This window comes from Phocoena sinus, chromosome 10, assembly GCF_008692025.1.
Source record: "Phocoena sinus isolate mPhoSin1 chromosome 10, mPhoSin1.pri, whole genome shotgun sequence".
NCBI classification, from domain to species: domain Eukaryota; kingdom Metazoa; phylum Chordata; class Mammalia; order Artiodactyla; family Phocoenidae; genus Phocoena; species Phocoena sinus.
The window spans coordinates 5,609,553-5,626,400 of record NC_045772.1 but is presented as its reverse complement, the minus strand read 5'-3'; the positions used below and the strand labels follow the sequence as shown (position 1 = coordinate 5,626,400).

The window sequence follows — 16,848 nt, the reverse complement described above, 5'->3', positions numbered from 1 at the left end:
ACAGTCATGAGTGTGTCCTGTACTTGCCAGGTGTTCAGCCATCTTCCCTCAGCATCCCTTCTTGCATCATCTCAAACCTTCCACCTGGGATCACTTTCCTTCTACCTAAGGTATACCCTTAGAGTTTCTTCTTCTGGGCCTGTTGGGGGCCAAATCCATTTTTGTTTGAGAATGTCTTTACTTCAATATTTAAAATAGTGAAAGATATTTTCTTTAGATACACAGTTCTAGGATGGCAGTGATTTTCTTCCAACACATCGCAGTTTTTAATCCACTCTTCACCTGGCTCCCATTGTTACAACTCAGAAGTCACTTTTGTGTACATGTTGCCCTTTGGCTGCCTTTAAGATCTCTTGGTCTTTGGGGTTCTGCCCCCACCCGTTTTAAATCCTTTTTGAGATGTGCCTTCTTGAATCTGCAGGATAGCACTTTTCATCAGTTCTGGAAAATCCTCAGCCATTGTTTCTTTGGCTATTACCTGTCCCATCTCTCACTGCTCTCTTTACAGAGCTCCAATTACATCGTTTATGTCTCTGCTACATTCTGGCTAATGTTTTCTGGCCGATCTTCCAGGTCACTTATTTCTTTAGCTGTGTCTAATCCGTTTATTTAATTCATTGAGCTTTACATTGCTATTGTGAGATATACCCTTTACGCGGAAAAGTCCATACAGCACATATGCACAGTTTACTTACAATTAAGGCAAACGCCTGTTTAACAATTACTCAAATCAAGAATTAAAGCCAAACAAAAGAGGCGCCCACTTGCCCTTCTCCAATCATAATATTTCCTCTCCTCCTAGCACTTAAGATACCATTTACTTTTATTTTGTTATAATTTTACCACCTAGGTATGTATCCCTAAAAGTCACAGTTCAGTTCGTCTGGTTTTGAACTTCACATATGAACAGAAGCATTCGTATGTTTCTTCCTCCTTCACTAGATATTACGTCTGCGAGAGTCATTCAGGTTGCTGACTATACGTGTGGTTTGTTGGCTGTCATTGCTGTTTTTCCATCCACTTATTCAACAAATATATATTAAGCACCCAAACATGGTCCTAGGGGCTTGGGATACATCCATAAATAAAACTGATAAAGCTGCCTGCCCTCGTGGGGCTCACGTTCTAGAATGAGAAAATCACATTTGTGTGTTAACCTCATGGGTGTGAGCCGAGTGACCTACAGCTTTATTTGGGGGAGAAGCGCTGCGGACACTGGGGAACCACCAGTCAAAAGCCCTAAGACGGGAACAACGAGAAAAGTACACAGTGAAGAAAGAGGAGAGCAGAGAGCGCCTGTCAGGGAGGCCAGCCAGGGCACAGAGGGCCTTGTGGGTACCGGGTACCGTAGGGTCACTTGCCTTCTGCCGTTTAGCATACCTTTTATGATTTCCTTTAGTCAAGATCTGTAGGAGGTAAACTGTCTCAGTTTTTGTCTGAAATGTCTGTATTTCACCCTCCGTCTTTATTTTTTTATATGTTCCTCAGTGACTTCTATCATGTCTTTAATCTTCAGAAATTCAAAGATGCCGTCCACACTGAAATGACCTTCAGAGGCATAGAAATTCAAGATGTGATGCAGAAGGCTTCTTTTCTTTTGTTTGAATTGGTTCCTTTACTGGAGTTCCTTTAGCTGCTTGTTTCTTTGTAGCAAACAATTTTCTCCCTCCAAATCCTGCTTCTCTTGGCCAAAAGCCTTCTTTCCTCCTTTTTTCTCAACCTACCCAGGCTACCTGCCTAGAGTCAACTTCACATCTGCTCTGCTGACGGATGTTCTACCGCTCTTGTTTGCTTTATCCACTTGAATTTGTGGTACCTGGCCTGGCCGAGGAATGTTGCAATACATGGTCTTGTGAATGAATGTTTTTTTCAGCATTGTCAGAGCAATAATAGATGTACTTAGAAACTTTGTGGGACGAGGGAGGGAGGATTCTGAAGCCCCAGAAACTTGGGCAAATAAAGCTGGTTACGGTCATCAGGTAACCAAGGGAAGATTTTAGAATAGAAAAAGAGAGCAAAACCTCAGTTATCAGACTTGAGACTTGAGGGCAAAGTACATGGTCACAAAATGGCTAATAAGGGAGAGGAGGGAGATAGGGCATCAGTCTGTATCTGACACAGTCCACAGTCTCCTTTTTATGTGTATTGTTTTTTTAACTTCTTAGAATCAGATCCATGCAGTTTCTTTCTTCTTTTACACACTCTTCCATAGTTCAGTTGGCCCTAAATGTTGATGTCTGAAATGTGACATTACACAGGAAGGTCGGTTGTGTTCTACCTCACATCTAAGCCATAGTGAACGATAAGTTTTCACAGGTGACAGCTAGTTGCGATATTTGCCACATACGGCTAAAGGTTGATATTTGAATGAAGGAAATATTGATGCTGAATTAAAGAAACTGGATGTAAGTACAGGGAAAAATTCTTTGATTCTTGTTGCTTTGCCTTAAACACAATGCACTGACACCCTGCACATATGTATGAATGAATTTTGTTTCAACGTAATTCTCAGGCTCCTCAGTAAGCTCTTCAGAACTCTGTCGTGAATCTTTCTGGATGGGGCTCAGAGAGCTTTCAAAAACTTCTGCTGAGATCTGTTTCGATTGCTTTGTACGTGGAAGGCTGTAGTTATTCTTCAGGGAGGTAGCATTGCACTGAGTGCCACATGGATTATCGAAGTGGGAAACACTTTTGGTCCATAAGCAGAAATGTTCGACATGTCCATCAGAAGCAAATCTCAAAGGTCCAATTTACTCATTCTAAATAGAATAATTCCTTGGATGTTTCTGAAGGGTTATTGACAATACTACCATTATTACAGATGATGTGAGGTCATCCATGGCAGATGCAAGAGCAGTTCCACATTTTGTCCTTACCAGCTCTCGTACACTCAGAGGCACAGACTTCTTGATATCATTCCAGGTCCTAAATGTCTTCTGATGCAAAATATCCTCTTTAATCTTCATGTTGCTCCCAACTTAATCAACCACTGTAGCACATTCAGTAACCTCCTCATATTAGACAGTTCTGGGGAGGCTGAGATGGCCAGGACAGAACAGACGGCATACCTCTTCTGTGTTGTGTTCACTCTACGTTGTCAAGGGCATCAAGCTTTGGCTGATACAAAATATGACCTCTTGAACCAAGGGAAATGCTGTGACCACAATAATAAGTCCCCCCACCACCAATGCAGGGAATTTGAGCTGCAAATCTGTCAATGTCCTAAGATTTAGCCCAAGTCTAATGACCGGATAATTCAATGCACAGGCTGCCTCATTTTCATACAAGTCAGTGTGAAGAGAGTATACAAGATCTAGGTGAAAAGTAACCTTGAACACCATAGGCAAAGGTGCCAGATGTGTCTTCCTTTTCCAAACACTCTGACACCAGTGGATGAGCAGATACCATGGCAAGAAGAGGAGAGGCTCTCAGGGGTTCCCACAGAAAAAGTTCTCATCCTTACTCTTACAAACATAGTATAAAATTCTAGGATGGCAAATATTTTTAGCTTCAGTGCATTGAAGACATTTTCCCACAATCTCATACCTTTCATTTTCACTGTTGAGACATCAGTGTCAGTCTAACTGTCACTCCTGTGAAGTCAATTCCCTTTTTCTTCTCACTGCCTTTAATATTTTCTCTTTGATGCTGATGTTCTGCGGTTTTACCATGATATGTCTAGACAGGCATTCCTTTTTATTTATCTGGCTTGAGATTCTAACCCATTACCTTTTCAAATATAATCTCTGTCCTACTCTTTCTCTTACATATCTGGAAATCCAGTAAGAAGTATTGTTGGGCCTTCTCTTCCCTCCTCCCATGTCTCTTATACCTGTTCTCCAAGCTTGATATCTCTCTCTCTTTCTGTGCTGCATTCTGGATAATATCTTCAGATCTATTTTCCACTCCACTAATGCCCTTTTCAGCTGTGTTGAAGCCACTGTTTTCACCCATCTGCTGAATTTTATTCTATTACGATTGTATCTTTCAATACCAAGAGTTCCATTTTGTACTTCTTCAATTGCCTCTTGTTTTGCACTCATATATTGAATCCATTCTTTCATTTCTTTAAAGATATTAAAACACTACTTTTAGGTTCTGTATCTGATAGTTCCAATATCCCAAGTGTTTGGAGATCTGATTCCACTGGATATGATTTCCATTTGTTTGCGGTCCTCATTCTTTGTCTCTTCATATGTTTTAAAGGTTTTTTTTGTGTGACACTTTATCTGTGGTTTTTTTTAAGGGCTATGTTGTAGATGTATTCCTCCACAGAAGGGCACAGCCAGTCCAGGACCAGTAAATTTTAAGTAAATTCCCAGCCTGAGACTTTTCAGACCACACAGGTAGCATTATTTTAGACACAGATTTTCATGAACTGACTTGTGATTACAATTTTTCCCCTATTCACCCAATGCCAGTGTTGAAACTGGTAGGTTTCCTTGTGCCCTTCTGCCATGCAGGTTTGCATTTCGTAGATTATCCTTACAAGAGGGTATAGGGTCTTCCCCCAGGCTTCTCCACCTTGGGCAGACCCTGCAGGTTTTGACTCTTGTCCCCTTCACTCCAAATAGCCAACAAAACTGAAACACAAATTCACCAAGATTTGGCCAATACCTTCAGGGTAAAAACTGGCTTTATTAGAAAGCTCCCTTCTCTGGATTCCAATTTTTACTGCATGCTTAGCCTCTGAGAATTACCTTCTTGCCAGCTCAGTAATGTATTAAAATATTTTACCTTTCATCCATCATTTTAGCAGTTTTCAGCGGCAGTGTTTTTCATGGAGGTAGCCTACCATAGTACTAGAAAGAGAAGCTTCTGTTCACTGTAATTCGTGATCTTCAACAATAAAGAGAATTTAGCTACATGTGTAAGTCAGAAATCTTCCAAATTTAGTTTAAATATTTAGTCTTTTATGTTTAAGGAAGTAACTTATGATACTTTTCATCTCAAATTAGTAGCTTTTCCAACTGCTGAGTTTTTCAGCAAAGAATATTCAAACTAGATTACTTATTCCACAAATGCAGATGATTTTAAGTCAAGAGCATGAATATAGAGCCTATAAAATGACCAGTGGTCCTTCTGAATGAGGCTGGAAGTTATCCTAGTTCACCACTTATGGAAGATCAACTGATCAGAGCACAAAGAAGTCCCACATCGTGGAGCAGATAATACCTTGTCACTCTTGTTGGAGCTGCTGCACTAATTCTTTGAGTTTCTTAATTGTGGTAACAAAAAACCCACATAAGCTACCATCTTAACCACTTTTAACGTACAGCTCAGTAATGTTAATATACTCACACGGGTGTGCAACAGATCTCTGGGACTTGCTCACCTTACAAAACTGAAACTCTACACCCAGTGAACATCAACTCCCCCTCCCCGCTCCACACTGCTGCACTAAGTCTTACACGTCAGCTGCATCCAGGATGGATGCAATCACGAAAGCTGTAATACCAAAATTCGCTAATATTTCAGAACCAAATTTAATTGTTTACACAATTCCTGAGAAAATGAAGCTTACCCATTTAGAGTCAGATAATCTGAGTAAATAATTTTTTTTACTAAAACAATATTTCCTACATCAGACACTAGAATCAAAGACATTTACAGCTGATAGAGACATTAAAGTTCAGACTTTAACTCTCTCGTTTTGCACATAAAGCAAATGAGCTTCATGCTCATGCTACAGTTATGAAATACAGAGGAGCTCATACAAAGATCTTTTTAAAAATACTTCATTTCTAGCTACCAAAATATGATCACTATCCAATGAAAGACATTAAAAATGTATAAAAACAAACAAATTTAAAATTTGGCATCTTAATACTTCTACTTCAAAGTTTAAATTCCTTATTTCCAGGGAATTCCCTGGCGGTCCAGTGGTTAGGACTCAGCGCTTTCACTGCCAGGGCCTGGGTTCAATCCCTGGTCAGGGTACTAAGATCCCGCAAGCCACATGGCACAGCCAAAAAAAAAAAAAAAAAATTAAATTCCTTATTTCCAAATCTGAAATGCATTGCATATGAAATATGTTAGTCTGGTTTTAATTTGCTATGTTTCCATTTTTAATACAATATTATTTCTCTTATTCTGAAATATATCTCATTTAGACGTTAGAATCTTCTCTGAATAAAAATTTTGACTGAGGATTGTATCTGTTGACATGATTTATCTCTAATGACCTTGTGTCCTATTTCTTATCATTTCAAGTTTCACATTTGCATATGAGGAAAAAAAACTTACCTCTGTATAACATTTATATTCAGGTCAATTCCACCAAATCTGGACAGGAATACAAGGTACGGAAGGGCACCAGAGCTGGTGAGGGGGATCTACGCCCAAACAAGAAGAATAACAGCCCGTTAGAGAATTCAGATCCAAGCAGTGGACAGCACGGCAGGTTTCGTGATGTAAGGCAGGACATTCTTAGTGGGATGGGCATTCCAGTAACAGTCACAGCTATTCAATCCAGGTGTCTGAGTTGACACACACCCTCAGCAAAGTAAGCAGAAGCAGCATGAATGCCAGAATGCCAGTCTGTGCTCAGTTAAAAGCCCACAAGTTGTCTACAAAATTATCTAAAATCTAGGTCTATCTAAAAGGTAAGTACAATTAATAGAAATATATTCTAATATATATGTTATATATGTATTTTTATATATGTGTATATGTATTTTCATATATGTGTATATGTGTTTTTATATATGTGTATATGTATTTTTATATATGTGTATATGTATTTTCATATATGTGTATATGTATAAATATATATATATATTTCCCAAAAGTCTGAGGCCACAGCATAATTAACCCTCTGAGTGTCATGTGTACTTACTGTACATTCATATAATTTCAAGGTAGAAAAAAATCATTTTCAAATCTAAAATTCTGTAAAGGACATCATTGGGTCGAGTGGGTTAATATGGACTATAGGTTCAATTAAAGTATTATTATCTCAACGTTTAGTTTACTGAAGTTGTTAACTGTGCTGTGATTATGTAAGAGAATAGTCCTTATTCTTAAGGAAATACACACTGAAGTGTTTAGAATTAGAGAACCATAAACATAAGCAACATCCTCTTGAACGGTTCAGAAAAAAATTATGTACACATTGTGTATTTCGTATATATTATTTGCATATATGTATGAATGAACGATCACGGGAGAAGCAAACGAGGCTAAATGTTCACAACTGTCAAATCCGGGTAAAGGGTATATGGCTACTGTTTGGACCACTCTTATCCTCACAAATTTTCTGGAGGTTTGAAATTACTTTTAAATAAAATGTCAAATTTTTTTAAAAGTGAAAATAATTATTTCCCCCAAAAAAGCATTATGAAATTAAAATTAAAATAAATATATAATCAATATAAATATATTTTATTAAGCTTCATGCAAATACACAAAGTACAATTTCCCATACAGCTGAATGGCTCCTAAGCCTATAAGACCAAATCTGATATTTACTTAACCCTTAACATTCCAGCCTCAAAGCCTAGCACGGTTATCTCAGTCTTCCCCAAAGGACAAATTTCTCCTTGCTACTAAAAACATGTATAACTAGGAAATGGGCCCAGAGGGAGACTGGCTCACAGGGCAGGCCTTTGCGAAGCCTTTTCCTGGAAAGGACACCCAGGACTTGGATTTCTGATGGGGCATTTTTTAGTAGATATAATTTGGGTAGATGCTTCAAAGGTTCCCTGGTTTTACAGAAGAAGGTCAAGAACAGATTAAACGTGCAGTTTCCCAGACTGGATGCCCTCCTGGTCTTGGTAGTGATAAGAGTTAACATGGAAAGGAAGAAACTTACATCTGGAGAGCTCATACTTTATAAATGGGTACAGGCACTGCTCTTGGTTTTGACTCATTTAGCCCCAAACTACCTTCTGAGGAGGCTGAAATTTTCCACATTTCACAGAGCAGAGGTGTGACCTCCCTGCATGGCACTGCCATTAAGTCATTTAGTCACAGAAATCTGTGACTCCAGAGCCCAAGTTCATCTCACTACACTAACCACCCTGCCTTAAAATCCATCAATCTATTGAAGCTGGGACTTCCCTGGTAGCACAGTGGTTAAGAATCCACCTGCCAATGCAGGAGACACAGGTTCGATCCCTGGTCCAGGAAGATCCCACATGCCGTGGAGCAACTAAGCCTGTGCACCACAACTACTGAGCCTGCACTCTAGAGCCTGAGAGCCACAAGTACTGAGCCCGCACGCTGTAACTACTGAAGCCCGTGCATCTAGAGCCCGTGCTCCGCAACAAGAGAAGCCATCGCAATGAGAAGCCCGCACACCGCAATGAAGAGTAGCCCCCGCTCGCCGCAACTAGAGAAAGCCTGCGTGCAGCAACTAAGACCCAACGCAGCCAAAAATAAATAATAAATAAATAAAAATTTTTTAAAATGTATTGAAGCTTTTGTCACATTTCACATTGCTACTTATGGTCTAATGCAAATTCTAATGTGGCAGATACATATTTGCAATGACTGGTCTACAAAACTAAGCACTTAGACAACCGAAATCACCTCTCCAGTATTAGCTATTCTGGCAAAAATGTTGGAGAATCAAAACCGTCCATTGATGAATCACTGAAAGCAATTCTTAGACTGGGGCTGGGGGAGTGTAGTTTGTAAATCCACATCCAGTATGCTGATAAGTACCTTCAAAGACTTCTCTTTCCCCAACCCAGCACAACCACCAGGACCAGAACGGAACTTAGTTTTCCTTCTCTGGAATCTATTTACCAATTCAACTTCTTTTAAAATGTTTATATTAATATTCAGACACTGAAGCCACATTTTTATTATTGTATGTTTTAAATATTTTTAACATCTTTATTGGAGTATAATTGCTTTACAATGGCGTGTTAGTTTCTGCTTTATAACAAAGTGAATCACTTATACATATACATATGTTCCCATATCTCTTCCCTCTTGCGTCTCCCTCCCTCCCACCCTCCCTATCCCACCCCTCTAGGTGGTCACAAACTACCTAGCTGATCTCCCTGTGCTATGCGGCTGCTTCCCACTAGCTATCTATTTTACGTTTGGTAGTGTATATATGTCCATGCCACTCTCTCACTTTGTCACAGCTTACCCTTCCCCCTCCCCATACCCTCAAGTCCATGCTCTAGTAGGTCTGTGTCTTTATTCCCATCTTACCCCTAGGTACTTCATGACCTTTTTTTTTTTTCTTTTTCTTAGATTCCATATATATGTGTTAGCATACGGTATTTGCTTTTCTCTTTCTGACTTACTTCACTCTGTATGACAGACTCTAGGTCCATCCACCTCACTACAAATAACTCAATTTCGTTTCTTTTTATGGCTGAGTAATATTCCATTGTATATATATACCACATCTTCTTTATCCATTCATCTGTCAATGGACACTAAGGTTGCTTACATGTCCTGGCTATTGTAAATAGAGCTGCAACAAACATTGTGGTACATGACTCTTTTTGAATTATGGTTTTCTCAGGGTATATGCCCAGTAGTGGGATTGCTGGATCATATGGTAGTTCTATTTGTAGTTGTTTTTTTTTTTTTTTTTTTTGCCGTACGTGGGACTCTCACTGTTGTGGTCTCTCCCGTTGCGGAGCACAGGCTCCGGACATGCAGGCTCAGCGGCCATGGCTCACGGGCCTAGCCACTCCACGGCATGTGGGATCTTCCCGGACCGGGGCACGAACCTGTGTCCCCTGCATTGGCAGGCAGACTCTCAACCACTGCGCCACCAGGGAAGCCCCTCATTGTAGTTTTGATTTGCATTTCTCTAATGATTAATGATGTTGAGCATTCTTTCATGTGTTTGTTGGCAATCTGTATATCTTCTTTGGAGAAATGTCTATTTAGGTCTTCTGCCCATTTTTGGATTGGGTTGTTTTTGTTATTGAGCTGCATGAGCTGCTTGTAAATTTTGGAGATTAATCCTTTGTCAGTTGCTTCATTTGCAAATATTTTCTCCCATTCTGAGGGTTGTCTTTTGGTCTTGTTTATGGTTTCCTTTGCTGTGCAAAAGCTTTGAAGTTTCATTAGGTCCCATTTGTTTGTTTTTGTTTTTATTTCCATTTCTCTAGGAGGTGGATCAAAAAGGATCTTGCTGTGATTTGTGTCATAGAGCATTCTGCCTATGTTTTCCTCTAAGAGTGTCTGGCCTTACATTTAGGTCTTTAATCCACTTTGAGTTTATTTTTGTGTACAGTGTTAGGGAGTTTTCTAATTTCATACTTTTACACGTACCTGTCCAGTTTTCCAAGCACCACTTATTGAAGAGGCTGTCTTTTCTCCACTGTATATTCTTGCCTCCTTTATCAAGATAAGGTGACCATATGTGTGTGGGTTTATCTCTGGGCTTTCTATCCTGTTCCATTGATCTATATTTCTGTTTTTGTGCCAGTACCATACTGTCTTGATTACTGTAGCTTTGTAGTATAGTTTGAAGTCAGGAAGCCTGATTCTTCCAGCTCCATTTTTCGTTCTCAAGATTGCCTTGGTTATTTGGGGTCTTTTGTGTTTCCATACAAATTGTGAAATTTTTTGTTCTAGTTCTTGGAAAAATGCCAGTGGTAGTTTGATAGGGATTGCATTGAATCTGTAGATTGCTTTGTGTAGTAGAGTCATTTTCACAATGTTGATTCTTCCCATCCAAGAACATGGTATATCTCTCCATCTATTTGTATCATCTTTAATTTCTTTCATCAGTGTCTTATAATTTTCTGCACACATGTCTTTTGTCTCCTTAGGTAGGTTTATTCCTAGATATTTTATTCTTTTTGTTGCAATGGTAAATGGGAGTGTTTTCTTAATTTCACTTTCAGATTTTTCATCATTAGTGTATAAGAATGCCAGAGATTTCTGTGCATTAATTTTGTATCCTGCTACTTTACCAAATTCATTGATTAGCTCTAGTAGTTTTCTGGTAGCATCTTTAGGATTCTCTATGTATAGTATCATGTCATCTGCAAACAGTGACAGCTTTACTTCTTCTTTTCCTATTTGGATTCCTTTTCTTTCTTTTTTTTCTCTGATTGCTGTGGCTAAAACTTCCAAAACTATGTTGAATAAGCGTGGTGAGAGTGGACAACCTTGTCTTGGTCCTTATCTTAGTGGAAATGCTTTCAGTTTCTCTGGAATCTATTTATCAATTCAACCTCTTTTAAAATGTTTATATTAATATTCAGAGACTGAAGCCACATTTTTTAAAAATTCGTTTTACTATTAATGAAACTAAGGTATAGGGCAGGTTATAAGCAATGCCTCCTCGTCACTCTTGCCCTGATCAATCATCAAAACACCCTGACGTTCAAACATTCTTGACATGGTTCTTGAAATAAAATTAAAGCTAAAGTAAATTCACTGTAACTGGAAAATTCTTTTCTAATTTTAAGGGTGAGATTCCCATGAAATATTTTACCTGTTTTATATACTTCCAGTTAAGCTTATACTAACTATTGAAAAAGAAAGTTTGTATCACCACCTGGATTAGTCATGAAAAGATCTAGAAAAGGGACACACACTGTGAATTCCAGGGATTAGGAAGAGAACCCCCACCCTTCATTCCCAATGAACCTGGCCTCCTGAAAAGGCACCACACTGCAGTCTCCTTGGTTTATACAGGAGGGGGTCACAGGAGCTCAACGTTCTAGAAAAACATCCTGATTATAAGACAGACTATCAGAACCTGTTTTTTAAAGTCTCTGAAGTTCTATAGTTCTCAGTGACTTCTTTTAAAAACAGATGTAGCTCTTAAAAAACGGATGCACATTTCACATCTTCTGTACTTTTCCTCTTCCTGCATAGCTGATTAGCTTGGGAAGGCTGTCAAAATTTTAAATTAAGATTAGATCATGTAAAGATGTTTAAAAAAATAAAATTAAATTAAAAAAATAAACTGCAAACTACTCTTTGAAAGCAAAAAAAAAAGATTAGATCATGAATATAGGGAGACATCAGCAAGAAATAATATTTTAACTTTCCATTTGGTATAAAGAAAGGAACAGTTAAATCAAGGTTATGAGGAAACATGTGATATTTGTGAGGACAAAGGTTCTTTAAAAGCAAGAGAACATTACCGTATGACACAGCAATTCCACTCCTAGGTATGTACCCGAGAGAAGTGAAAACATACGTCCACATAAAAATTTGTACATGAAATTTCACAGCAGTATTGTTCGCAAAAGCCAAAAAGTGAAAATAACCCAAAGATCCATCAACTGATGATAAAGTGCGGTGTATCCATGCAGTGGAATATTATTCAGCCATAATGAGGAATGAAATACTGATTCATGCTATAACATGGATGTTTAGCATAACTAAACATTATGCTTAGTGAAAGAAGCCAGTTACAAAAGATCATATATTGTATTATTCCATTTTATGAACTCTCCAGAATTGGCAATCTGTTGTGACTTAAGGTATCAGTAGATTAATGGATGTCAGGGATTAGGGGAAGCGAAGTGGGGAGTGACTGCTAATGAATACAAAGTTTCTTTTGGGGGTGATAAAATGTTCTGGAATTAGATGGTGGTGATGGTTGCACAACTCTGTGAGTATATGAAAAACCAGGAACTTGTCCATGTTTGAATGGTGAATTTTGTGATATGTAAATTATATCTTTATAAAGCTTTTATTTAAAATGCAGATACAACAAAAGGTGATGTAAAAGAATCAATATATACTATTTGTGAAATTCTGGAAGTGAATAAAGGGGATACATTTTTTAAAAGAAGAAGAGAAAAGCTCTTCATCATTCCTCCCCTTCCCTCCTTCCCTGTCTGTTCCGTCACAATTCAGTCCTACAGTCATTAGATGGGGCAGACAAAAGTGGCATCTGCAACATAGGGGGGCCGTGCTCCAGAGCAGGGCTGGAGGAAGAGGGCATCCACCTGGGGGTGGAGGTGCTGGACATGGGAGATGAGTCACATGCCAGGGAGGCTGATCAAATAAGTGAATATACTCAGAACACAGAAGCCAAGTGGCTCATTGTCTGAAACGGTAGTTACAAACATAGAAAGTGAGAAAATTACAATGAACCCTGAGGTACGGGGTTAGAACTGGCGGTATTGGTGTGCACTCACGGTTTTCAATATATAGATTGATATAGAAATACACGTAGATGTAAGTGTATGTAAATGTGTATATATGTTTATATACGGAATATATCCCCTGGGGCTCTGCCCACTTAGAGGGCCTGGAGCAAAGAGCAGCTCTGGTATACTCAGATCCCAGATTCTGGATACTTGGTTCCGTTAAAAGGAACCAGAGCTCTTTGGAGAAATGGATGATTCTGGGACCGAGGCAAGGAAAGTACAGGTGGGTTTATAGTATCTTGTATCAGAAAGTAAGGAAGTGCTCAAAGAATGATGGGCACATGTCAAAAGGACACAGAAACCAGCATGAAGCGGCTCCTACTGGCTATATTAGGGACAATTGAAACATCAAAATAAATAATGAAAATAATGGCTCATAAGCCACTTAATAAAACAGGAAATCTTGAGTCCCTGCAAACATATAAACAATAAATGAATACATGAAAGTTTGGTGAGGAATGGCATATCTACATAGTTTCAAAGTTTCTCCCACAAAATGCTTATTAATTACAAAGTAGATAAAGAGCACTCCACCAGGAAAAAGACAGATGGGTCTGATAGATTCCACCTTAATCAAGTGACTGCAGTGAACATCAGTAGTAATGGGACAGACGAAAATCACCTGTAAGCTAAGAAAAGCGTGGAGAAGCGTGGAGAAGAGCACAGCGTCATTTCTGTGACATTCCTGCCAAAGATGCAAGCCTGAATCTAGTCATCAGGAAACATCCGATAACTCAAGTCAGGGACATTCTACAAAATAACAGGTCTGCAATCTTCCAAGTGTTATGGTCCTCAAGACTAAGGAAAGACTGAAGAAGTGTTCTAGACTATAGGAGACTTGCCAAATGCACTGCATGATTGTGACCTGGGGCCTGGGGCTGAGACGGCTGACATGATATGACATTACTATCCTCACCATGACGGCTGGATTGTGGGTGTATAGAACAGGGCTCTGGTTTTAAGGAAACATACACTGAAATATTTGAGGTAATGGAGCAGTTTACCCCCAAATGGCTTATGAAAGAGAAAATTGTTCTTTGCACTATACTTCCAACTCGTCTGTGATCTGTGATTGCTTTTTTATAAACAGTAAAGCAGGGCTTCCCTGGTGGTGCAGTGGTTGAGAGTCTGCCTGCCAGTGCAGGGGACATGGGTTTGTGCCCCGGTCCGGGAAGATCCCACATGCTGCGGAGCGGCTGGGCCCATGAGCCATGGCCGCTGAGCCTGCGCGTCCGGAGCCTGTGCTCCGCAACGGGAGAGGCCGCAACAGTGAGAGGCCCGCGTACCGCAAAAACAAAACAAAAAAACAAAACAAAAAACAATGTGAGAGGAACCTGAAAGAGGAGGAGCAACACTCTCTGTGTACGCGCTCTGTCCACACTTCCAGCTGGCGCTTGAACCATGTGTGTGCGGGTCAGACTCAAGAGCCCCAGCAAAAGACCAGAAAGCTGAATCAAGATATGAATGACTGCCCACCGCAGGTGAGGGAGAATTTGCAAGTTAACTGCCTGTCAAAGCAAAAGTATCAAAAGTCTCAGAGGAATATAAAAGAATCCAGAGTCTCCACAGCACAGCATTCGTGACGTTTAGCGCTGCACCGTTTAATGAACAGCCAGAGCCATACATGACTCCTGAGCACTGGAAACGTGGCTAGGGCAACTGATGAGCTGAACCGTTTGTTAAATTTCATGTTAATTTATTTAAATTCTAAAATTAACTTTGCTTTGGGAAAACTTTTAAGTTTGGAATGACCGGGTATATGAATCTAATATTTCAACAGCAACTTCTATGAAATCTAAATACAGATAAAGTATTTCCAATGGAAATTTAGTGTCAGCATTGAGGTCTTCTGTAAGTGTAAAGTACATACCAGGCTCTGCAGACTTAGTACACAGAAAAGAATGTAAAATATCTTATTACCAATTTTAAATAGTGATTACATGTTGAAATGAGATAATATTTTAGATACATTTATTTGGTCAAATAAAAATATTATTAAAATTAATTTCACCTATTTCTTTTTGTAATGTAGCTACTAGAAAATTTTAAATTATTTATGTGACTCACATTATATTTCTATTGAATAGCACTAGTCTGGGATATTATCCAAATATGCTCAGAAATGAAGAACCAGAGAAATGTGACCCTTCTCAAAGGAAAAAAATCAAACCAGGCCAACCCTGAGATGATCCAGATGTTAGAATTACCAGATAAGGACTTTTAAGCAGCTATTTTAACTACGCTCAATGTAGTCAAAGAAATATGCTCATAATTGAAATAAAAACCAAGATATCTAAGCAGATAAATAGAAATTATAAAAAAAGAACCAAATGAAAACTCTAGAACTGAAAAATACATGTCTAAAATTAAAAATTCACTGAATGGACTTCATAGCAGAATGGAGATGCTAAGAGTCAGTGAATTTGAAGACACATCAATGAAAAGTATGCAATCCGAAAGATAGACAGGAAAAATATTTTATAAAATGAACAGAGCCTCAGGGGTCTGGAAGACAATACCAAAATGTCCGAGAGAGCAGAGGAAGAGGTAGACAAAAATATTTGAAGAAATAACAGCTGAAAACTGTCTGATTGCTCTGCATTGGGGTGAGCATACAGTAGATGCTCAATAACCACTTCAGGTAAGAACAAACGCAAATACTAAGTTCCAAAGTACATGTTGACCAAATACTCTTTATATGGAAGCCTTAAAAAATAAACTAATATGACTATAATACTGCTACACACAAAATATGACCCAAGCACATGATAAGTGTCCCAAACCTGACAGAATTTAATTGAATTGTGACAAACAAAACTCTATTTGGGACAGTGGGGGAAAGCCAGACGAGGTTACATGCTCCTGTAATATACTGCATCCCCTCCTCCATACTGGGTGATTCTGAGCCTTTTCCGCACTGTACCTGAGCCAGCACCTCTTGAAACTGTTCTCTCGTGAGAGGCAGCAGGAAGGTTGTGATGACTCTTCGCAGTTCATTCTTTGTCACCGTCATGTTGTTACTGATGTTGAGCAGGTGAAAGGCTTTCTTCAACTCATCTCCTTTATCAGTAATTTTCTGAAATAAAATCCGTTTAACATCTAAGGACGACAGTATTGGATGTCCAACAGCTGTGGCTATAAAAGAGAGACAGCTATTTATTAAACGCTCTTAAAGCTAAGACAATAAACAGCATTTCACTGTGTACTAGAATCCAACAAACTTCTAAACAGTATTTCCTCCACTATATCTAGGTTTACAAGTAGATGACCCGCAATTGCAAATCTGCAGTCATTTGTTGCACCTCTGAAATTTACATTTCAATCAATATGAATAGTAGTAACATTAGAAAAAAAGAGCGAAGATAATCTTCCCTATAAAGGACCCATGTCACAAGTGAAAAACATGGATGTTGAAATAAAACTTAGTTAAGAATCAGTTTTATCTCAAATAAATCTTCAAAATATTATATTCACTTTTCATCCCCTTGCCAATTTTTGAGGGGAAAACACGTAATTCTTAAATCTGCAACCTTTTCCTTTCAAAGACAAGGAAGAGGTAAGCATCACTGGATGCTAAAGGATAATGAAGAACGTTTAGTTCTGGAATGAGCTTGCAGGGCGCCTGCACTTCCTGGTGGGGAAAGGGGTCCCAGCTCTAACGGTTTAGGTCCCAGAGTCCCCGTGTCACCAAAGGGCAGCTGACACCCTACAAACACAGTAACTGCAAATTAACTCATGGTGCCAATCAGTA

General features: G+C 39.0%; 1 protein-coding gene across 1 annotated transcript in view; it reads right to left on the bottom strand.

The window, feature by feature from the left end:
- Nucleotides 1-16,848, bottom strand: part of EFCAB6 (EF-hand calcium binding domain 6) — a 219,918-nt gene that overhangs the window by 197,730 nt on the left and 5,340 nt on the right. The window contains 2 exon segments of the mRNA XM_032645421.1: nucleotides 6,247-6,335; nucleotides 16,021-16,173. Coding sequence (XP_032501312.1) covers nucleotides 6,247-6,335; nucleotides 16,021-16,173 — 242 coding nt within the window.